This window comes from Mytilus californianus, unplaced genomic scaffold, assembly GCF_021869535.1.
Source record: "Mytilus californianus isolate M0D057914Y unplaced genomic scaffold, xbMytCali1.0.p SCAF_3, whole genome shotgun sequence".
In the NCBI taxonomy this organism is placed as follows: domain Eukaryota; kingdom Metazoa; phylum Mollusca; class Bivalvia; order Mytilida; family Mytilidae; genus Mytilus; species Mytilus californianus.
This window is the reverse complement of record NW_026262679.1, coordinates 79,921,413-79,946,423: the sequence shown is the minus strand read 5'-3', so window position 1 is coordinate 79,946,423 and position 25,011 is coordinate 79,921,413. Positions and strand designations below refer to the sequence as shown.

The 25,011-nt window shown below is 32.1% G+C and overlaps 1 protein-coding gene and 1 long non-coding RNA gene across 2 annotated transcripts in view; one reads left to right on the top strand and one right to left on the bottom strand.

The window, feature by feature from the left end:
• The first annotated feature begins 599 nt into the window (after positions 1-599).
• LOC127735171 (uncharacterized) lies at positions 600-14,142 on the top strand. Its single transcript, XR_007998166.1, has 2 exons — positions 600-737; positions 13,942-14,142. It is a non-coding gene; the product is annotated as an uncharacterized LOC127735171 (long non-coding RNA).
• The window catches only part of LOC127735164 (arrestin domain-containing protein 3-like), a 30,659-nt gene continuing 14,332 nt past the window's right edge, over positions 8,685-25,011 (bottom strand). The window contains exons 6-9 of the mRNA XM_052245267.1: positions 22,334-22,449; positions 16,815-17,016; positions 13,059-13,213; positions 8,685-12,200 (exon numbers count right to left, since the gene is read on the bottom strand). Coding sequence (XP_052101227.1) covers positions 12,135-12,200; positions 13,059-13,213; positions 16,815-17,016; positions 22,334-22,449 — 539 coding nt within the window. The 3' untranslated portion in view covers positions 8,685-12,134. The remainder of the gene's footprint in view (positions 12,201-13,058; positions 13,214-16,814; positions 17,017-22,333; positions 22,450-25,011) is intronic.

The window sequence follows — 25,011 nt, the reverse complement described above, 5'->3', positions numbered from 1 at the left end:
CAATAAGCATTGTGTATAAGTTTCATAACATTTGGTTAAGGCAAACTCAAGTTAGAGAACGGAAACCAATTTTGGGACATATGGACGTACAGACGGACGTACAGACGGACAAGGGTTGGGCAAAACCTAAGAAATTTTTTTTTCTTATTGTTCTTAAAAATGTCTTTATATTTTAGAGAAATAAAGGCGTGAGTACAAATGCAATGAAATTTACGATATAAGTAATATTTCAAAGGGACATAACTCTTTTAAAAATATTTGATTGGCACTGATTTTCGAAATTATCTGAGACATTGCTGATATAAAACGGTAACCTATCATATAAGTTTCATAAAAATCTGGAAAGAATTGTACACGTGAAAGTGCTAACAAGACCGAAGAGACTCGACTCATGGACAGTATGTTTATATCAGATACACTGAGTTGTGTGTGGGACAATAAATTGGTTGACATTGGCTAGATAGGATCTAAAGAATGTTCACCTCGTTGCACTTTGTTGCTTTAAGTAGGAAAGGTGGTAATAAGTCCTGGAAGATATAGATATCAAGCAAGTAGCATAAGAGTTTTGATTGCATTTCTCGAAATCTGTACATGAAAAAAATAAAATGCTTCGCTGGGCGCAGCTTGATACGACCGCAGAGGTCGAACCCTGAACAGTTGGGGCAAGTATGGACACAACATTCAAGCTTGATACAGCTCTGAATTTGGATTGTGATTAAATATTTGACACAGCATAGGTTTCTGACACAGAAAGAATGTGGTCTAAGAACTTGAATTTTTTTAATTTACCTATTATGGTCCAATGTCCAAAATCAAAATACATGGTTAGATTCAGCATATCAAAGAACCCCATATATCCAATTTTTGTTAAAATCAAACAAAGTTTAATTTTGGACCCCAACTTGGACAAACTTGAAAACTGGGCCCATAATCAAAAATCTAAACACATGTTTAGATTCAGCATATCAAATAACCCTAAGAATTCAATTTTTGCTAAAATCAAACTAAGTTTAATTTTGGACCCTTTGGACCTTAATGTAGACCAATTTAAAAAACGGGACTTAAAATTAAAAATCTAAATACACGGTTAGATTTGGAATATCAAAGAACCCCAATAATTCAATTTTTGATGAAATCAAACAAAGTTTAATTTTGGACCCTTTTGACCTCAATATGAACCAACTTGATAGCGGGGCCCACAAATAAAAAATCTAAATTCATGGTTAGATTCAGCATATCAAAGAACCCCATATATTCAATTTTTGTTGAAATCAAAAAAAGTTTAATTTTGGACCCCAACTTGGACCAACTTGAAAACTGGGCCCATAATCAAAAATCTAGACACATGATTAGATTCAGCATATCAAAGAACCCCAAGAATTCAATTTTTGTTAAAATCAAACTAAGTTTAATTTTGGACCCTTTGGACCTCAATGAAGACCAATTTAAAAAACGGGACCCAAATTAAAAATCTAAAAATACAGTTAGATTTGGCATATCAAAGAACCCCAATAATTCAATTTTTGATAAAATCAAACAAAGTTTTATTTTGGACCCTTTTGACCTCAATATGAACCAATTTGATAGCGGGGCCTACAAATAAAAAATCTAAATACATGGTTAGATTCAGCATATCAAAGAACCTCATATATTCAATTTTTGTTGATATCAAACAAAGTTTAATTTTAGACCCCAATTTGGACCAACTTGAAAACTGGGCCCATAATCAAAAATCTAAATACATGTTTAGATTCAGCATATCAAAGAACCCCATATATTCAATTTTTGTTGAAATCAAACAAAGTTTAAATACTGGACCCTATCTTGGACCAACTTGAAAACTGGGCCCATAATCAAAAATCTAAACACATGTTTAGATTCAGCATATCAAAGAACCCCAAGAATTCAATTTTTGTTAAAATCAAACTAAGTTTAATTTTGGACCCTTTGGACCTTTATGTAGACCAATTTAAAAAACAGGACCCAAAATTAAAAATCTAAATACACGGTTAGATTTGGAATATCAAAGAACCCCAATAATTCAATTTTTGATGAAATCAAACAAAGTTTAATTTTGGACCCTTTTGACCTCAATATGAACCAATTTGATAACGGGGTCCACAAATAAAAAATCTAAATACATTGTTAGATTCAGCATATCAAGGAACCCCATATATTCAATTTTTGTTGAAATCAAACAAAGTTCAATTTTGGACCCCAATTTGGACCAACTTGAAAACTGGGCCAAAAATCAAAAATCTAAATACATGTTTTGATTCAGCATATCAAAGAACCTCATATATTCAATTTTTGCTAAAATCAAACAAAGTTTAATTTTGGACCCTTTGGACCTTAATGTAGACCAATTTGAAAACTGGACCCAAAATTAAAAATCTAAATACACTGTTGGATTCGGCATAACAAATAAATAAATGTGATCAAAGATTTTACAAATCTAATGCGCCATACTGTGCAATTAAAGATTTCTTCTTGAAATTTTTCAATATTTGAAATTTGAAAAAAAAAAAATATTTGAAGAATAATTTTTTTAATTTCTGAAATCTGAAATGAGAAAAAATTGACCCCCCACAATTTCTTTTTATCCCCCCCCCCTTTTTTCCCCCAAAAAATTCTTTCCCTCAAGATATGGTCATAATCTCAATTCAAATTTCCAATGGAGTTGGCAACCATAATTACCCATTTAAATTTACCATAGTGCTAACTTAATCTATTTTATAATAGAATTAAAAATATAGTGTCAAATCTTTCATATGGATTTTTTTGTAAAAAAAAAAGATGCAACATTTGCAGATATTTTTACTGGTCTTCCTTTATAAATATGCATTTCTTTAAACATAATTTAAAAGCAGTGTAAGGGAAGTAACCAAAACGTTGTATTTGGATTACCTCCCTTACACTGTTTTAAATTATCTTTATTGTTCATTAACCATTACTTTATACATAATTTAAAAGCAGTGTAAGGGAGATAATTTCAATGATGTATTTGATTTATCTCCCTTACACTGCTTTAAATTATGTTTTGTACTAAAGTATTTGTCCATTAACCAGGACAACCTTGTTTTTCCCCCTTTTTTGCCCCTAATTCCTAAACGGTTTGAGCCATAACCCCCCAAAGCAAATCCTAACCATCCCTTTGTGGTATGGAAACTTGTAGTATAATTTCAGAGCGATCCATACACCGTTCCACAGTTATTGTCTGGAAACTAGAAAATGCTTATTTTTGGCCCTTTTTTGGCCCCTAATTCCTTAACTGTTGGTACCATAACCCCCAAAATCAATCCCAACCTTCCTTTTGTGGTATTTAACCTTATGGTCAAATTTCAAAAAGATCCATTTACTTAAACTAAAGTTAGAGTGCGAAAACCAATGTGTCTTCGGACGACGACGACGACGCCAACGTCATACCAATATACGACCACAAAATTTTTTTGCGGTCGTATAAAAAGTTGACAAGAAGGGGTGCATAACTGGCATAATACAATTTGATTGGACATTATGCTTCGCTTAACAAGAACTGTCCAAGCCATTAAAATGATTTATAAGATGATCTTCCATTTAGTTTGTGTTTCTTCGTGTTTTTATTTTTTTTTTATTTGTTATAGAGGAAATATATATGCATGCATGTATGTACATATATGAATGTATCAGAAACAAATTTCCTTTGAGGACTGCCACTACAGATTTAACATCTAAATGTAAATTAACTTATATTAGTCACATTATCATTTTTATATCTATTGTAGTGGATTGATGAATCTATGACAGTTAAAAGACCAGTCCAGTGGCAAATTAAATGCACATTAAGAGAGAGAACATGTTGATATGATCTGCTGTGTACCAGACCAACACAGTCATATTTTTAAACTGCCATTTCACAAGGTAACCGTACAAAATAGATGTCACCTTTCAAATTCCTGAACACATTATTCTGACTGACTGGAAACCAACTCAGCTGCTATTACTCCTAAATGTCATGTGCTTAGCAGAGAAGCACCAAACACCGATTTTCAAGTCTTAGGTCTAACCTGGCTTGGGATCAAAACCAACAACTTTTGACACTCCAGGCAAGCACTCTACAAGAAGGTCACTGAAGAAGTTACTGGCTTGACAGTGAAGCACAACTATAACATATCTATTGAGGAACCATCAAATAGCTATACAAGCAAAACATGATAAATCACTTCTTTTATTTAGCATAAAAATCATGCTTTTTGTCCATGAGACACAACATGACAACATACATTATTCTTATATATTACAACATTAAATTCAATTTATCATGTATTAAAATGAAAACAATAACAACTTATATAAAGTAAGTAAGTTTTGTTTGGAATTGTCTAGATGAGATTCCAGTTATTTCATATCGTGAGATTCATAATAAAATTAGACAAATTTTGTCAGAACTATTGAAAAAATTATCTACTTTATTCAGAGACAAATAATTAATGAATAATTTTAAGAATGCAAACAGATTTTTCTACATTTGTTTCAGGTTCCAATTTTTTTTAGTTATTCAGGGTCATTTTTTTTTTGCTTATAAAAGTTTCAAGTTTTCTGCCAATGGAAAAACGATGACATCATTATAGTCTTTGTTGTTTCATTGGAAAAGAGATACTTCCACAGCAAAAATATAACAGATATAACTACCACTATTTTAGCTGACATTTGTCATTATTTAAAGAAACATCTTAGAATATGAATCAAACTTTACTCACAATTTATAAAAAAAACAACATTTCTAACTAGAATTTGATTTCAAAACTTGAATGGCATTTTCAGTAGGATTTTGCTGGTAAAAGTTTTACAATAAATTATTCATTAAATATCTTATTCATATAAAAACTATTGAGATCATTTTATGAAGGATTTCATTATGAATGTCACTAAATGGTTAAACAAACATGAAACTATGTATCAGTTACTACAAGAGAAACATATAAATACTTTGAAATATCACTATTTAATCTATAACAGTTAACATATATAAAGATTGCACTTATTATCACAAAAAAAAAAAGAGACTAATAAAAAAAAAAAATCAAACTTAATAAAATATAAGCAAATTTGTATTTCCTCTCAACTGAGCTAAGCACTTAAATTAAAAACTTGTTTATACGCTCTTAAAAGTTGTTTGGAAAACGAGAAATCAAGATTTCAGCATAGAAACAGACTTCATTTAATATCTTTACAGCTGTAGTTACTTCAAATAAGGGTTCTTTAGGATGTCTTGGATGTATAATAAACAGAAAAAAATATATTCCAAGACTTGAGAGGAAATTTGTCTTTTTTAATGGTAAATGGTGCTTACTATCATAGATTTTAGACATTTCATTCCATTTTTTTCATATATTCTATGGTAATGAGATGGTAAAATTTTCCTACTTAATAACCATAAGTTGTTCATTTGGTTTATTTAGGGTCTTCTTTAGAAATGGATTCTAAAAATTTAACAAGTTAACTACTAAATATCTAAATTGGGTCATTTACATTGACAACAATCAATTACTGGCCAAATACTAAATTACAAGCTAGGTTTCATATAACTTTGAAATTTCAAATGAACACATGATTTTCTGTTTTCTGACATGACAAAAACCAAATCATAAAAAGTTCATGACTTTACACTTGACTGAAGGGCTAAATGAATATATAGCTACATATCATGTGATGACATAAATTATACCATACAACAGTCATGCATGTTTACAAATATAATGTACACAACAAACATGATGAGGCTTTCTTTTAATCACTCATAAGTATATATCATATACTCATACAGATATTATAGGAAACTATATATGCATTTGCTTTGACAAAAAATCAAGGTATATACTCATACAGATATTATAGGAAACTATGCATTTGCTTTGACAAAAATCAAGGTATATTGGTTTAGGTACAAATTGTTCTATATAATATATTTGCAATAGTATTCATTTAATAGTTTCTTCTTTTCATTAGGTAAAGCATATCCAATAGGGTGTTGTCACAAAGTTGCATATAGTATTTTAAAGTAAATGCCACTATCAATACATCATAAGCAACATGTAAATCTATCAATAAATCAATTAATGCCTATTCTGAGCAACACGACAGGTGCCACATGTGTTGCAGTACTGTTGTTTGTCTTTTGATCTTTTTCTTCTTTTGCCAGGCATTGTCAGTTTAGTTTCGACTTATGATATTGAATGTCCCTTTGGTATCTTTCTTCTCTCTTTTATCATCGTTTTATTATTAGTATGGAGATGTAATATGTTTCATGCAAAAATAAAGCAATCAGTGCATTTATAAGAGACTAATTTTTGTTGTTAACACAAAATATTCGATATCAATCACATTTTTATTGACCTTAAATTGAAAAAATCTGCATTACTTTTTTGAAGAAATACATCAATTTTATAATTTACAATAAATATGATACAATATAAATAAGCTTTGGTCTCCATTCTGCAATATTTTCTGATTGCTGGTTCTTAACTACAATATTAGTTTTGAAAGCATATGTTTCAGAGGCTTTATGGTCAAAATTTATCAAATAGGTCATGAATTGGCATACATGGTTAGGTTTTGGTCAACAGCTCTAAATATGGTAATATTTGCAAACATATAATTAAAAATAAAATGCTCTGCTGGGGCGCAGCTTGATACAACCGCAGAGGTCGAACCCTGAACAGTTGGGGCAAGTATGGACACAACATTCAAGCTTGATACAGCACTGAATTTGGATTGTAATTAAATATTTGACACAGCATAGGTTTCTCACACAGAATGAAAGTGGTCTAAGAACTTAAAATTTTTTAATTTACCTATTCAAACCATATCATTATTATTTGCTTTTATATATAAATCAGAAATAACCAATTTAAAATGGAAAATTTTAAAGAAAAAAAAATCCCCCCCCCCCCCCCCCAATTTTTGTAACCCCCTTATGATTCATCACCCCCAAACTCAATCCCAGCTTTCCCTTTGTGGTATGGTACCTTGCAGTACAATTTCATAAAGATCCATACACTTACACACAAGTTATTGTCCTGAAACTAGAAAAATGCTTGTTTTTTTGCCCTTTTATGGCCCCTAATTACTAAAATTTTGAGGGAATTACCCCCAAAATCAATCCCAGCCTTCCCTTTGTGGTATGGTACCTTGCAGTACAATTTCAGAGAGATCCATACATTTGAACACAAGTTATTGTCTGGAAACTAGAAAAATGCTTATTTTTGGCCCCTTTTTGGCCCATTATTCCTAAACTTTTTGGGCAATTACCCCCAAACTCAATTCCAGCTTTCCCTTTGTGATATGGAACCTTGTAGTACAATTTCATAAAGATCCATACACTTACACACAAGTTATTGTCATGAAACTAGAAAAATGCTTGTTTTTTGCCCCTTTTTTGCCCCTAATTCCTAAAATTTGGAGGCAATTACCCCCAAAATCAATCCAAGCATTCCCTTTGTGATATGGAACCTTGTGGTACAATGTCAGAGAGATCCATACACTTACACACAAGTTATGTCTGGAAGTTACAAAAATGCTTATTTTTGGCCCCTAAATCCTTAACTGTGGGTACCATAACCCCCAAAATCAATCCCCACCTTCCTTTTGTGGTATTGAACCTTAAGGTAAAATTTCATTGAGATCCATTCACTTAAACTAAAGTTAGAGTGCGAAAACTAATGTGTCTTCGGATGACAACAACGACGACGACGCCAACGTCATACCAATATACGACCACAAAAATTTTTTTGAGGTCGTATAAAAAATGGATTGAGACGAATGATAATTTTTTGTCTCTCTCAACAAAGTTGAACGAAAGCAATGTTTGTGCAAATAGTATGGTAAAACATGTCCACTCAAACTTGTGACCATCAAAGTTTGCAGTTTTTGTACACATACACACATGTGGTGATCTCTATAAATCATTATTATTTGGCTATTGAACCACAATTTCAATGGATTGATTGTAAGCTTCAACATACCACCACAGCTCATTACAGCTCAAGGGGTTTTAATGGAAGCTACAAGTATGTAAATACATTTCTTAATACCAATTACAGCTTAGGCACCATAGTAATATATACTAACAATATCTATCACACAGAACAATATATATATTTAGATATATTTAAAATTTGGATAAAATAGTGGCTATATTAAAACTAGTCATTTATAAACAGGTAATTTGAAATAACTTCCATTAAAGACCATTCTTGCCACTAAGATATTTATTTGACTGATAAAATGCCATATACAAACTACAAAACATTAGTATTTCTTTCAAACTAATTGGCTTTAACCTTTAACAATAATTAGTGCCAGTCTTTGTAAGAATCAGGCAATTTAGAAAAATTTCAAAACATGGCTAAAAAAAAAACCACTGACCTAACCATCCTATTTTGGAGTTACCCTCATCCTGAGTTAGAAATAGTAGGTCTTTAGTTTCTGCATGTCTGCTAATTCAAGAAATCTCTTTGGTAAGAACGATAGTAAATTACAGAGTTAGCTCCCCTTAATTGTTAATTTCTAATGCATTTCAACCAAAATATATCTTGAATTACCAGAACAGGAAAAGGAAACAAATGTTATATTCATCCACAATTATGCAATTTGAACATAAATTAATGTCAACTTGAGTGAGTTTTTTGGTAAAATTCAAATCATTTGTCATGTTTTCACCACTGCCTGATTCTTAGACCGATTGTTACTTAATATGATGTAAAAATGTTTATGGCAAGATAAAAATGACTTCAAACAATGAATATGAAAAATGTTTTAAAAAGCAAAACATATCCAAAAATAATATTTTAATTCTAATAAAAAAGAATTTTGACATCATACATATGAGAGTTGTCTTCTGTCAATATATATCATTTCTGTACTTACTAGTTGCATATCAATCCTGTCATACATATTTTAGCATTGAACATCAAAATGGTAATCAATTGCTCACACTGATTCATTTAAATTTACCAAATGCTACCTACAAAATTGATGAAGCTGAGATCAATATTGATCATGTAAAACAGACTTATTAAGGCAACGTTACCTTTAAGTACTGGCCTAATTAAAGGGGGAAAAGAGGAGGGGGTGCTTGCCACTAAAGGAATTTTGGTTGATAAACATTGTTTGCTCTTGATAAAATAACAGAATTGACCATTTGCAAGAAAACAAAAAATTTAACAGAATATTTACAGTATAAACATCAAGTATAAAATTCAAATCATTAAAACTGGTAACAAATCATTAAACAAACTTGAACAGAATTAATTCTAATGTTAATGGATTGATTATTGTCTACTTTATGCCACTGTGCCATACAAAATCCAATTTGTGAAAAGGATTCTAATTGAAGCTACATGCAGGTATTTAAATTTGAGAGTGATAGGTTTGGTCACTAGAGTAAATGCATTCAACAACTTCAAATATGGCAGTATTCTGTAACACAAATCTATCATCTATTTAACCCTCATACATCCTTTATCAAAATACATATTTATTGGCATAAATTATCATTGGACAAACAGCACCTTTTTCTTTATAAGTAGGTGTGAAATTCAAAATGCTTAACAACTACAGTAAATTCTGAAATAAATGTAATGCTATTGTTCACACCAACAATTCAATATTAAGGATGTTTGCTACTCTTTGTTTCAAAATAACAAGCTTTTTAAAAGACTGCTATAAATTGGTAGTATATAAATAAAGGAACAATAAAAGCAGAAAAAAATGAAGGGTCCGTGTGCTTGTTTTCGGATATAAGCCATTGAAAATTTGGCAGGAAATGATTCTCTTTAGATTTTTCATACATTTAACATTGGTACCTTTTTTCTTGACTATGAAAAAATAACAAGGATTTAATAAGATTTTCAAAGATGGCATTTTAAACTATATGTAATCAAATTATGAAAAGAAAAGTAGGGGTTAGTGGGCAAATTTTTTTTTTAATGGCACTACACGGATAAAACCAGAGGATTCTGAATATCTGGCAAAAATTCAAAAACAAGAGGAGCGAACATCCTTTACTCATAGTATTGCTTGTAGCAAACTACTACAACATGTACACAAGTTTCATTGATTTGGTTTTAATGTATGCTATTGAATATTTGTAATATTTAATTTATCATCTCACTGAAAAATATTGTATAGAAATTAATTAATTTTACACTAGATTGTTTACAACATACAATATTTTCATGACATTGCCTTCTATCTATGTGTATTGCTTTTTCAAATGTACTCTTAATACCATTAAACCCATAATAGCCTCAAATATATCTGCATCAAAATTTTGTATTATATTTATTAAAGGCCAAGTGTAAATTACATTAATACTGTAATATTAGGGCATCATGCAGTATAAGATGTCTTACATTAAATACTTTAATCTGTTTTGGTTGTTATTTCATGGAATAATTTATTTAGAAAAAAATCAATCAATTTCTGTCAGAAAAGACATTACAAAAAAAGCTCTTTTACACACACAATATAATACTTTCATTACCTATTATAGACGGTGGAATTAACAGTGGTTTAGTCTTATCACATATTACTGTAAGGCCAAGTAATATTCCTTTTTCTACATAAGTACAAAAAAGCTTTACACAGGTGCCATTAATAGCTCTAAATTATGTTATCTTGCCATTTCAAAGTTTTGCCATTCAAATAAAAGTGCTTTTGCACCATAACCATCTTAAAGGGCAGAACCCCTGTGTCTTGCCCGCTACTGCTGCTTTCAGTGTAAAAGTGTAATGTTGACTATCAAAAACTAATTCCATTTATCAGTAAAATACTGAAAAACTAAAAAAAAAACATTTTTTTTCTTCAAATGCCTTTTTCTTAAACTTGAAGAATTTTCAATCCAAGTATCATAACATTCTATGAAGCCAAGGTTTAACAAAGTTACTGATACCTAAACAATTTAATCCCATACTGTATGAAAAAAAGGTCTAAAAAATAAATTTAATCCAATACCTAGGGTAAAAGCTAACTGCACAAAAAAAGTTCATCTAATATTAAATAATGGAAAAATGGAAAAAAAAAAAATCTTTAAACATTATATCATTTATATCTGCATCATAGTTAAGCTTCTGTCCCAAGTTTCACAAAATTCCAAGATAGTTCAACAAAGCTATTGATATCTATAAAACTTTAACTCAGAACTGTTTCTAAATGTAAACTGCAAAAAAAAAAAAGTCCTTTTATCAGTAATGTATTGAAAAAAAAAATATTTAAATTTTATTTTGGATCATGAATAATCTTCTGTTCAAGTTATTGATGTCTGAAAAAACTTTAACCTTAAAATGTATCCTAAAGTGTACTGCAAAAAAAAAAGCATTAATTTATCATGCGAAAAAATAAAAAACAAATATTTTCAAAATTTTGCTCTGGATACTGCACTGTCATCATAAAAAAGTTTCTGCCTAATTTTCATAAAATTCCATGAGACTTGAAAAACTTATTGATGTCTTAAAAAAATTTATCCACTGACTGAACCTAGATGTTGATGAAGCTGACAACAGAATGTGAGATTGCTGTCTTTTTTTTTCGCAACAAAATGTTGCAAATTCAACAAAAGGTGAATAGTATGCCTCATAGAATATCAATTGTACTTGTAATCTTGGATGATAGAATATTCTATTCTAAACAAAATTCACCAATATAACATTGTATAAGTACAACAACCCTTTAATATAATATAAATACAATAGACTGATGGATTTACAGTGGTTTAGTCAATCCATAAAACAATCACATACATAAATGATGTATCACATTACAATAGTTGTAATTTCTTTTGTGTGATAAATATGATTGGTTCCTCCTTGACATATCTTTTACAAGAAAACAGTGTGAGCTCTGTCCACAATGTAAAATTCTGACAACAAATTGGCGAACAACCTGAGACCTGAACATAAAATTTATATCATCAAAATAAATATATTTCCACTTCTTTCCAGCTGTAGTCTTTTAGGTGGACATTCCTCCATTTTTTTAATTTTTTTTTCGCTGATAACAAATCCTCCATTTTTTTTTTTTTTTTCGCTGATAACAAAACTGTCATTTGATAAATGTTAACAGGCACTGCTGATAAATTACTGACATATTTGTCATCACCGATCAATGTTCCGAGGCAACCTTCTGGGTACATCACATAAACTAATTGGATGGGGGTCCTCCTGAAAAAAGCAAAAAGGACGCTTTGTAGCTATGATATAAACCTATAGAATTGTGAATGGAAATGTGGAATGTGTCAAAGAGACAACCCGACCAAATAGCAGAAAACATCCCAAGGACACATGTGTCTCTCACATGAAAATCTAAATTTTTTGTGAAATCCTAAACTTTCACTAGTAACTTCATTTTTATCAAATGATTTAATGCTAATATTAATTGTTTACAGAGTAAACAATGTCCCCAGCTGATATACTAGAATTTTCAAACCTACCTACATTTCCAAACAGCCTTACTCCCCAAAAAAATATTAGATCCATCCTTTTTTTCAAATTTCATTTAACTTCCATTAAAAAATGTAGGCACAACAGCACTTCAAATGATGAATATTCATTTTATTTTACATTTCTTATTATTGCAGAGGAAATAAAACCTTTCCCCAGAATCAGTTGGAGTTTACCTGGCCATTTAAATTTATGCAACAAGAACTTTAAGGCAATAAATACAATAGCTTATTGCTCTCTCTTATTCAATCTCCTACAAAAATAATGGATCAGCAATAATTTTCAAATTCATTTGAGATATTGCTACAACATAACTTCCATTTAACTTCAATATGAGAAATGTGGTTGCCAGAGCATTTCCCATTTTGATTTTCAATATAATTAACACTTCAAAGTGCACAACTCCCCCAAAATATTTCTGATAAAAAGCTAATTTTCTAACTTATCTGATATAATGTAGATGAAAACCCCAGACTTTAATTTCATCAAACTCCCAAGAAATGCAGGCTAAAACTCTTATAACGAAAGATGGAAAGATGGACATCAGCTTATTCTTTATATCTAAGTAAATATAAGTACCTCAGTATAAGTAGGTGGTGGTCTATAATTATATACATAGTTATACATTGGTGTATATGTTAGGTCTCCCATATTACATGTGTTTTCATCATCATCGTCATCTTCATCATCCAATCTAACAGCGCCACCTACACTCTCATGATAAGTTGGTGGGTCTGAAAAAAAAACAAGTTTATGTGCAATTTTCATATTAAGACAAAAGTATGCAGACTTATATAGTAGAACAACCTTTGGTTTCTTGTGGAGAGTTGTCTCATTGGCAATAATACCACATCTTCTTTTTTATATTAACTTCTTAACAGTATAGTACCAAAACTCCAACCAAGGGGCAATTTCTGTCATTTTGAGATTACTTCAAAGTTAGGATTGTTTTTCAAACATTTGATTTCATACTCAATTCAAAGCATCAACTAAGTTATTATTGACGGTCTCACCGAATTTCCTTTCTGAAGTTTCTTACCTTTTTTCTAAAAATGTTCAAGAACAATTTATGGACAATGATGGAATGCAAGGGTTTAAAATGAAATAATTTGGATGACTTAAAACCATAAATTTTGACCACCCTACTTTTGATTTTTTCAAACTATTGAATTCATAGTCGATTCACAGCATCAACTAAGTTATTATTGATGGTTTTACTGCATTTACTTCATGAAATTTCTTACGTTTTTCAAAAATGTTTAAGAACAATTTATGGGCAATGATGGAATGCATCAGTTTAAAATTGAAATGATTTTAATGACTTAATAAAATGCTCCGCAGGGCGCAGCTTGATACGACCGCAGAGGTCGAACCCTGAACAGTTGGGGCAAGTATGGACACAACATTCAAGCTTGATACAGCTTTGCATTTGGATTGTGATTAAATATTTGACACAGCATAGGTTTCTGACACAGAATGAATATGGTCTAAGAACTTAAAAATTTTAAATTGGACATTCACCAATTATGGTCCAATATCCAAAATCTAAATACATGGTTAGATTCAGCATATCAAAGAACCCCAAGAATTCAATTTTTGATGAAATCAAACAAAGTTTAATTTTGGACCCTTTTGACCTCAATGTGGACAAAGTTGATAACGGGGCCCAAAAATCAAAAATCTAAATACATGGTTAGATTCAGCATATCAATGAACCCCATATATTCAATTTTTGTTGAAATCATACAAAGTTTAATTTTGGACCCCGATTTGGACCAACTTGAAAACTGGGCCCATAATCAAAAATCTAAATACATGTTTAGATTCAGCATATCAAAGAACCCTAAGAATTCAATTTTTGTTAAAATCAAACTAAGTTTAATTTTGGACCCTTTGGACCTTAATGTAGACCAATTTGAAAACGGAACCAAAAATTAAGAATCTAAATACATGGTTAGATTCGGCATATCAAAGAACCCCAATAATTCAATTTTTGATGAAATCAAACAAAGTTTAATTTTGGACCCTTTGGACCTCAATGTGGACCAATTTAAAAACGGGGCCCAAAATCCAAAAACTAAATACACGGTTAGATTCAGCATATTAAAGAACCCCAAGAATTCAAGAATAAAACCCCATTGAAATTGGTCAAGAAATAAGCAATTTATACGAGGTATCTTCTTTTGCACAATACTGTGCAATTAAATATTTTTTGCTATTGCACAATACTGTACAATTGACAATTTCTTGCTATTGTGCAATATTGTGCTATTGGATATTTCTTGCTATTGCGCAATACTGTGCAATTGAAGATTTCTTGCTATTGCGCAATACTGTGCAATTGAAGATTTCTTGCTATTGTGCAATACTGTGCAATTGAAAATTTCTTGCTATTGCACAATACTTATTATATAATAATTTACACATCCTGTTTGGTGTGTATCTCCTACCATATCATTATTATTTGCTTTTAAATATAAATCAGAAATCACCAACTTAAAATGGAAAATTTTAAAAGAAAAAAAAAAGGGATCTATAGACTAATACTTAAGTAATAGTCCATTAACCAGAAAAACCTTGTTTTTCCCCGCTTTTTTTGCCCCCAATTCCCAAACGGTTTCGGCCATAATCCCCAAACTCAATCCCAGCCTTCCCTTTGTGGTATGGTACCTTGCAGTACAATTTCAGAGAGATCCATACACTTGAACACAAGTTAATGTCTGGAAACTAGAAAAATGCTTATTTTTGGCCCCTTTTTGGCCCCCAATTCCTAAACGTTTCGGCAATTACCCCAAACTCAATTCCAGCTTTCCCTTTGTGATATAGAACCTTGTAGTACAATTTCAGAAAGATCAATACACTTACACACAAGTTATTGTCATGAAACTAGAAAAATGCTTGTTTTTTGCCCCTTTTTTGGCCCCTAATTCCTAAAATTTGGAGGCAATTACCCCCAAAATCAATCCCAGCATTCCTTTTGTGATATGGAACCTTGTGGTACAATGTCAGAGAGATCCATACACTAACACACAAGTTATGTCTGGAAGTTACAAAAATGCTTATTTTTGTCCCCTTTTTGGCCCCTTATTCCTTTACTATTGGTACCATAAACCCCAAAATCAATCCCAACCTTCCTTTTGTGGTATTGAACCTTGTGGTAAAATTTCATCGAGGTCCATTCACTTAAACTAAAGTTAGAGTGCAAAAACCAATGTGTCTTCGGACGACACCAGACGACGACGACGGCAACGTCATACCAATATACGACCACAAAATTTTTTTTGCGGTCGTATAAAAACCATAAATTTTCATCACCCTAACTTTTGATTTTGAGAAATGAAATTATTAAAGTTAATCATAAATCACAAGTGATTCCAGATTCATATACAGAGTTCGATCTGCTTATCAAAAAGCAGGAAATCATAGTATTTCTTTATTCACTTCCTTTAAAAATGTTTGAATATATAACTGATAATAGCTTCATTCGTTTAATTTGGCAAGAAATCATTTTTGCATCTTACATCTTTCGAATCTGGTGAAGACACTTGGACGCATGCGCATTATAAAGTAAATAAAGCACATGTAAAAAATAACTTTACAAAAAAATTTAATAAAAGTTTGAATTTTAAATCTGAATTGGCGATCGTCTTTGCTGAAAAGTGATTAGATAATGAAGTAACTTATCATGGAATAGAACCCACAAAATTGACTCCAACCTTCTGTGTGTGGTATGGAACCTTGTGGTACAATTTAATAGTGATCCATTGACTAATACTCAAGTAAAACCTTGTCCCCCCCTTTTTTGCCCCTTATTCCTGAACATTTTGAGCCATAACCCCCAAAGTCAAACCCAACCTTTTCTTTGTGGTATGGAACCTTGTGTTTCAATTTCATAGAGATCTATAGACTAATACTTAAGTAATAGTCCATTAACCAGAAAAACCTTGTTTTTCCCCGCTTTTTTTGCCCCCAATTCCCAAACGGTTTCGGCCATAATCCCCAAAGTCAATTCCAACCTTCCCTTTATGGTATGGAACCTTGTGGTACAATTCATAGAGATCCATACACTTATACACAAGTTATTGTCCAGAAAACTAGAAAAATGCCTTTTTTGCCCTTTTTTGCCCCCCAATTCCTACACAATTGGGGCCATAACCCCAAAATCAATCAAAACCTTCCTTAAGTGCTAACGAACCTTGTGGTTAAATTTCATAAAGATCCATTCACTTATACTAAAGTTATTGTCAGGAAACCAAATGTCTTCAGACGACGACGATGACATGATAGCAATATATGAACGCAAATTTTTTGCTGTCTATAAAAAAGGCCACTTACCATCAAACGGTGGGGGAGGTGTGATAGTTTCTCTATAAGGTGGAGGTACAGGTAAGGTTGTCCTGTTTTGGTAGTCTGTAAATGTTTCATTGAAGAACCTGGTACTTGTGTATCTAGTTGGTCCTTGTCGAAAGGGCACTGTTCCAATCACTATAGGTAGATGTAATGTCAGATTATAAGCACCAGGTATATGTAATGCCACCTGAAAATAAGTTCAACAAGTCAAGAATAACAAATGACAATTGTGACTACTTGAGAAACAAGAAAAAATCTATGTTTTTAAAATCTGGCTTCAGTCAGTAATAAAATGCTTCGCTGGGCGCAGCTTGATACGACCGCAGAGGTCGAACCCTGAACAGTTGGGGCAAGTATGGACACAACATTCAAGCTTGATACAGCTCTGAATTTGGATTGTGATTAAATATTTGACACAGCATAGGTTTCTGACACAGAAAGAATGTGGTCTAAGAACTTCAATGTTTTTAATTTACCTATTATGGTCCAATGTCCAAAATCAAAATACATGGTTAGATTCAGCATATCAAAGAACCCCATATATTCAATTTTTGTTGAAATCAAACAAAGTTTAATTTTGGACCCCAACTTGGACAAACTTGAAAACTGGTCCCATAATCAAAAATCTAAACACATGTTTAGATTCAGCATATCAAAGTACCCGAAGAATTCAATTTTTGTTAAAATCAAACTAAGTTTAATTTTGGACCCTTTGGACCTTAATGTAGACAAATTTAAAAAACGGGACCCAAAATTAAAAATCTAAAAACACGGTTAGATTTGGCATATCAAAGAACCCCAATTATTCAATTTTTGATGAAATCAAACAAAGTTTAATTTTGGACCCTTTTGACCTCAATATGAACCAATTTGATAGCGGGCCCACAAATAAAAAATCTAAATACATGGTAAGATTCAGCATATCAAAGAACCCCATATATTCAATTTTTGTTGAAATCAAACAAAGTTTAATTTTGGACCCCAATTTGGACCAACTTGAAAACTGGGCCAAAAATCTAAAAACATGTTTAGATTCAGCATATCAAAGAACCCCATATATTCAATTTTTGTTGAAATCAAACAAAGTTTAATTTTGGACCCCAACTTGGACCAACTTGAAAACTGGTCCCATAATTAAAAATCTAAACACATGTTTAGATTCAGCATATCAAAGAACCCCAAAAATTCAATTTTTGTTAAAATCAAACTAAGTTTAATTTTGGACCCTTTGGACCTTAATGTAGACCAATTTAAAAAACAGGACCCAAAATTAAAAATCTAAATACACAGTTAGATTTGGCATATCAAAGAACCCCAATAATTCAATTTTTTATGAAATCAAACAAAGTTTAATTTTGGACCCTTTTGACCTCAATATGAACCAATTTGATAGCAGGCCCACAAATAAAAAATCTAAATACATGGTAAGATTCAGCATATCAAAGAACCCCATATATTCAATTTTTGTTGAAATCAAACAAAGTTTAATTTTGGACCCCAATTTGGACCAACTTGAAAACTGGGCCAAAAATCTAAAATCTAAATACATGTTTAGATTTTGCATATCAAATAACCCCATATATTCAATTTTTGTTGAAATCAAACAAAGTTTAATTTTGGACCCCAACTTGGACCAACTTGAAAACTGGGCCCATAATCAAAAATCTAAACACATGTTTAGATTCAGCATATCAAAGAACCCCAAGAATTCAATTTTTGTTAAAATCAAATTAAGTTTAATTTTGGACCCTTTGGACCTTAATGTAGACCAATTTAAAAAACGGGACCCCAAATTAAAAATCTAAATACACGGTTAGATTCGGCATATCAAAGAACCCCAATAATTCAATTTTTGATGAAATCAAACAAAGTTAAATTTTGGACCCTTTGGACCTCAATGTGGACCAATTTAAAAACGGGGCCCAAAATCCAAAAACTTAATACACGGTTAGATTCAGAATATTAAAGAACCCCAAGAATTCAAGAATAAAACCCCATTGAAATTGATCAAGAAATAAGCAATTTATACGAAGTATCTTCTTTTGCACAACACTGTGCAATTGAATATTTCTTGCTATTGCGCAATACTGTACAATTGACAATTTCTTGCTATTGCGCAATATTGTGCTATTGGATATTTCTTGCTATTGCGCAATACTGTGCAATTGAAGATTTCTTGCTATTGCGCAATACTGTGCAATTGAAGATTTCTTGCTATTGTGCAATACTGTGCAATTGAAAATTTCTTGCTATTGCACAATACTTATTATATAATAATTTACACATCCTGTTTGGTGTGTATCTCCTACCATATCATTATTATTTGCTTTTAAATATAAATCAGAAATAATCAACTTAAAATGGAAAATTTTAAAAGAAAAAAAAAAGGAAAAAAAGAAAAAAAAAAAAAAAAAATCTCCCCCCCAAATTTTTTGAACCCCCTTATGATTCATCACCCCCAAACTCAATCCCAGCCTTCCCTTTGTGGTATGGTACCTTGCAGTACAATTTCAGAGAGATCCATACACTTGAACACAAGTTATTGTCTGGAAACTAGAAAAATGCTTATTTTTGGCCCCTTTTTGGCCCCCAATTCCTAAACGTTTCGGGCAATTACCCCCAAACTCAATTCCAGCTTTCCCTTTGTGATATGGAACCTTGTAGTACAATTTCAGAAATATCCAAACACTTACACACAAGTTATTGTCATGAAACTAGAAAAATGCTTGTTTTTTGCCCCTTTTTTGGCCCCTAATTCCTAAAATTTTGAGGCAATTACCCCCAAAATCAATTACAGCCTTCCCTTTGTGATATGGAACCTTGTGGTACAATGTCAGAGAGATCTATACACTTACACACAAGTTATTGTCTGAAAATTACAAAAATGCTTATTTTTGGCCCCTTTTTGGCCCCTAATTCCTTAACTGTTGGTACCATAACCCCCAAAATCAATCCCAACCTTCCTTTCGTGGTATTGAACCTTATGGTGAAATTTCATGGAGATCCATTCACTTAAACTAAAGTTAGAGTGCGAAAACCAATGTGTCTTCGGACGACGCCAGACGACGCCGGACGACGACGACGACGACGACGACGACGACGACGACGACGACGACGACGACGCCAACGTCATACCAATATACGACCAAAAAATTTTTAATTTTTGCGGTCGTATAAAAATGAAATTCTCTTAATTTATCATCATAGGATCACCTGCCAACTGGTGACTGTTATAGACATACACATACACCTTCATTTGAAAGTTGAAGTCTGGTATTGAAACTTTATACTTGAATAACAGTCATTCAAGAATCATATCATGAAGCTTAGCTTATTTCAATAAAAATAAATGTATTGCAAAAGTGTTCATACTGATTTACTTAAGTATTTGAGGAGAAGGCAAGTAAATTGCTCTAACTAATACATGCATGAATGTATGAAAAATAAACAAATGCTGCATATAATGACATTGTGATCTGTTGCCTAACTTTATCATGTTTAACAAACACTTTTATCTTTTTCAGTGAATGGTTATTTGGATCAGACATGGAGTAGTCATAATTAATTAAAGAACCTTTGTGAGCACGCTCACATACCCCACGCCCCAACATTGTCACTGGACAAACAAAATCTCACCAGATTAATAAGTTCAAAGTCAACTGATAAAAATTTTCTTGTGGATATGCATATTTACAAATTATGTCCTCATTAACTACAAAGTTTCATGAAATTCTGTTGTGTGGTTTCAGCGGAGTTGCGATAAACTGTTGCAGTAGTATATTGAGGCCACTAAGTTCAAAGGGGCACAACTCCTAGAAAAATAATTTAATCATAATCTCCTGTCGTTATGCACATCTACATAGTATATCCTTATCATCTACAAAGTTTCATGAAATGCTGTTTTGTGGTTTCAGAGGAGTTGCGATGACAAACTGTTGCAGTAGTATATTGAGGCCAATAAGTTCAAAGGGGCATAACTCCTACAAAAAGAAACAAAAATTGAATCATAATTTCCCATCGATATGCACATCTACATAGTATGTCCTTATTATCTGCAAAGTTTCATGAAATTCTGTTGTGTGGTTTCGGAGGTGTTGCGATGAAAAGAACAGGACTGACGGGTCAAAAACATTTTACCCTCAGCAACTTTGTTGCGTGGGGTATAATAATAGTAATCAGTTGGAAAAAAAAATAAATTCTATCTAAATTAGGTGTTCATCTTCAATATGTAGTTCATCAATGTGCAAATTTTGAATAATGTTAAAATAAATCTGAAAGAGATAGAGATTACACAAATGTTTTCCCATATACTAGTACATATATATATATATATAAACAAGTCTAAATTGAAAACAACGTTCAAAACTATGATTGCTTTGGATAAAAACCGCAATTTTTATACTTGTGCATGTAAAACAAATTTCTTGGAAGAGGGGTCTAAATACAGCACAAACAACATTTTCCAAAAGACCAAAAAAGTGAAAAGAATATTTTAACCAAACGCATTTGACTAGCAGGTCGAACAACTGATGTTCTTAAACCCTGCTGACTGCCATTGGCGATTGCCAAATAAAAGGATCATCAGATGTAACAAAATGGATCTTATAATAATTTATTACCAAACAGAAAACAATAAACTTGCGGAAAAGATGGTATACCACAAACATGAGGTGCAAAAATTTGTACACCATATCCAGATTTCGACAATTAATGTCTCTTCAGTGATGTTAGGAATCAAAACAGTATTTGGAAGGCCATATAATTTACCTCAATTTAGGATAGACTCTTGAATTTTGAAAGAGTCGAAATAGGATGAACGGATCATATAAACCCAAAGGCAAATATAATACAAGCCCAAACGAAACAATATAAACAAGTCTAAATTGAAAACAATGTTCAAGCCTATGATTGCGTTGAATAAAAACCGCAATTTTTATACTTGTGCAAGTAAAGCAAATTTCTTGGTAGAGGGGTCTAAATACAGCACAAACAAGATTTTCCAAAAGACATGGCAAAAATGATGGAAATTCCAAAAATAGTTAACTTGTAAATAACTAAAATCAGTTCAAAATAGAAGCACATTGTCAATCTATGTTTGAATGAAGTTAAAGAAAACTGCTGGTGTTATGTGTGACACAAATAATGTACCCTTTAAATGTTTCAGGCATAGTGATGCAAGGAATGAAGGACTGAGTTGAACAGTTACTAGACCAGCTCTCTCCTCTGGTATTAAAGAGTTATAACACCTAGTGATTAGTTAGTGTTTCATGTTACTCTCTAACAATAACTTGAAACTAGAGGATATTTTACAAACTGGTGTCCATGCATGCACAAAATAATTTTCCAAAGGTTGTAGCTTGACTTTAGAACTAAGCTACACCAATATGTTCATGTTGATGCTAAAGAAGTTTTGACGTTCAAACATTATGGCATTCCCAACATCTATATATCAATATGACAATTTGCCTTGTATCATTTTGTATATAACACTAATTAGGTCTTACTTTAATATAATAGTCAACTTTCATGACACAACAGTTAATAATAGAAGGTGAAACGGCAGGGATCTTCAACAGCTGCGAATCCCAACTTCCATGTGATTGGGGAGCAACTGGCAATCCTGAAAACATAAATATTTCTTTTTTTATATTCTATTAAATAATCTTACATGCATTTTCATTTGTTTCCATTCGTTCGATGTGTTTGAGCTTTTGATTTGGCCAATTGTTAAGGGACTTTCCGTTTTGAATTTTCCTTGGAGTTCGGTATTTTTGTTGTTTTACTCTTTTCCATAGTTTAATTTGCTTCCCTTATATTTTTATCTAGTTGTCACCCTGAACCATCACACACAACAAACTTGTAGGGTACATTTATTAGCTTATATAATTCATTTTATAGTGTTGACTACAGTCATTTTGAAAGGGCACCAACGAAATAAACCTTGAATAGATATTTTAAGCTGATTTTTATGTGCATTCTAAACATTTAAACTTTAATTTGTCAGACAAACAATTTACTGCATCTTTATATGTATAAATGCACATAAATTTTACATTTTTTTAGATGTTCAGATACAGCTCAGCATACTGTAATTGTGTGCAAAATTTCATATGAATTCAAGAGATTGCGTGTTTAAAGACATTATAATTTTAATGCTAGCTAAATTTAGTCGGCATACACCTTTAAAACTGTAAGCTGATAACTATTTTCTTTAGAATGTTTTTTTCAAATAGCTAATAATTGTCAGTTCAATAGTTCAACCTATAGCTAACACTATTGACACCAGAGTCATCTAATGATCATCAAACTTAGTACAGATTAACCAGTTCCTCCTGGTGATCGACCCGCCTTCTCGTGTGGGCCTGGACACTTGATACAATGAAAACATGTCATGGATCAAGGGTTTTTATTGGTGCTCTATGGATGTAAGTAAATCAGCTCGTAGCTTAATGTTTTTGAGATTGGTAATTCCAGAGCTAATTCGAAATGATAAATTGACAATTTTATTGACGTTAATGAAGCCATTATAGAGCAATGGAAAATATCTTTTCCAAATTTGAGTTGGAGTTATTTCCCTTTAGCTGCCATATTGTAGGGCAAACAGATTGATTTTCTGATTTGACAAACCAAGTTTTAACATGTGGTACAAGGAAGTCAGATAAAATTTGATTTGAATTTTGTGTTTTTAACGCCACTTTTAAGCACCGCTTTTGGGCTATTTCGTGGCGGCCAGTTTTTATTGGTGGAGGAAGCCGGAGTGCCCGAAGAAAACCACGACCTTCGATAGGAAAACTGACAATCCTAGTCAATTAAGATTGGAGTCGAGTGCACCCGCACCAGCAGGGTTCGAACTCACAATCTCAGTGTTGACTGGCTAGTGATTACAGTAGTAACAACTTAGACCACTTGGCCACCGAGGCCCCAGTCAGATAAAAGGTCCTTACTATATCATAGTGATGAAGGGTTAAAACTTAAATAAAAAAGACATGAAACAATTTTTTTAAAGTCTAGCAGTAAAATTAGAAGTTGAACTTGGTTGATTTATGTAGGAATTTGTGTACATTGCGCTACAACATGGCAACAAAGGGCAACAACTCCAGCTCAAATTGCATGTCAGTGTTCCAGCTAGGTCGTTTTCACAGGGCGGCCCGCCCGCCCTTTCCCGAGTGCCGCCCTGTGCCCTTTTTACAGTTTGCAGGGCGCCCTTCCTTTTTTGAAGATCGATTGGTATATTATTTTGTTCGTATTGATATGATCAGCCAACTACGAAAATTTACCTGGCAACAAGTATATGACTTTGTTTACAACCCCAAGCTAATCAACGGTTACAACAGGTGTCATAATCTGTTGTTATAGGAAATCCGTTTATCGGATGGGTCATTTAATGATCATCAACATTAATTCATTCAAATAGAATCGGTCAGTCGGCATTTGTCTTTGAACTTGAAGAAATGTTCATACAACTTGGGCACAATTAGCAATGTTTACCGTAGTTTCATGGAGAAAACGTAATTGACAGAAAGTCGAAAATCATAATCAACTCGTTAAAAACATTGCTCTTATTGTTTTCCGTGAAATAAATAGCAAATTAAGACGTATTTTTCATTGACTGCCTTCATTTTTTATACGAAAATAACAAAATCGGCCGCCATATTGTTGATCGTATTTACATCTTCTACGTACTGTTTATTATCCTCCAAAGAAGGAGCACACCCAAATAAAGAAAGATAACTCAATCTTATTTTTTCCTAGCATTGAGTAACCTACTAAGATATTATAAAATATGTCTTCATACTTCTGGCTTTAGAATTTATATGTGTAGGTGTTTTGAGTTATGGGAAAAGTTAAAGAGGGTCTTAGTAGCAGGGTTGGTAGGGTGCCTTGGTCATCTTTTCTTGTATTTTTTATTTTCAATCCAAATTTTCACTGTTCACTATATCCTAACATTGTGCATTTACAGCTGTTTTGTGCTGTATTGCCATTAAGCACAGAAAAGGTAGAAAGGTGAAACTTGTAAAGTGTGTCAGACCATAGAAACAGAATGAAGCAGGACATTTTTCAAAAAATACTGCATATAAAGCTTAACTGTGCCAAGCAATGATTTAAAACTTTTGTCACAAGCTGCTTGATAAGTTTTCAGCCTAAAAAGTAGAAAGATAGTTTTTCTCTGGGCTAATGATGT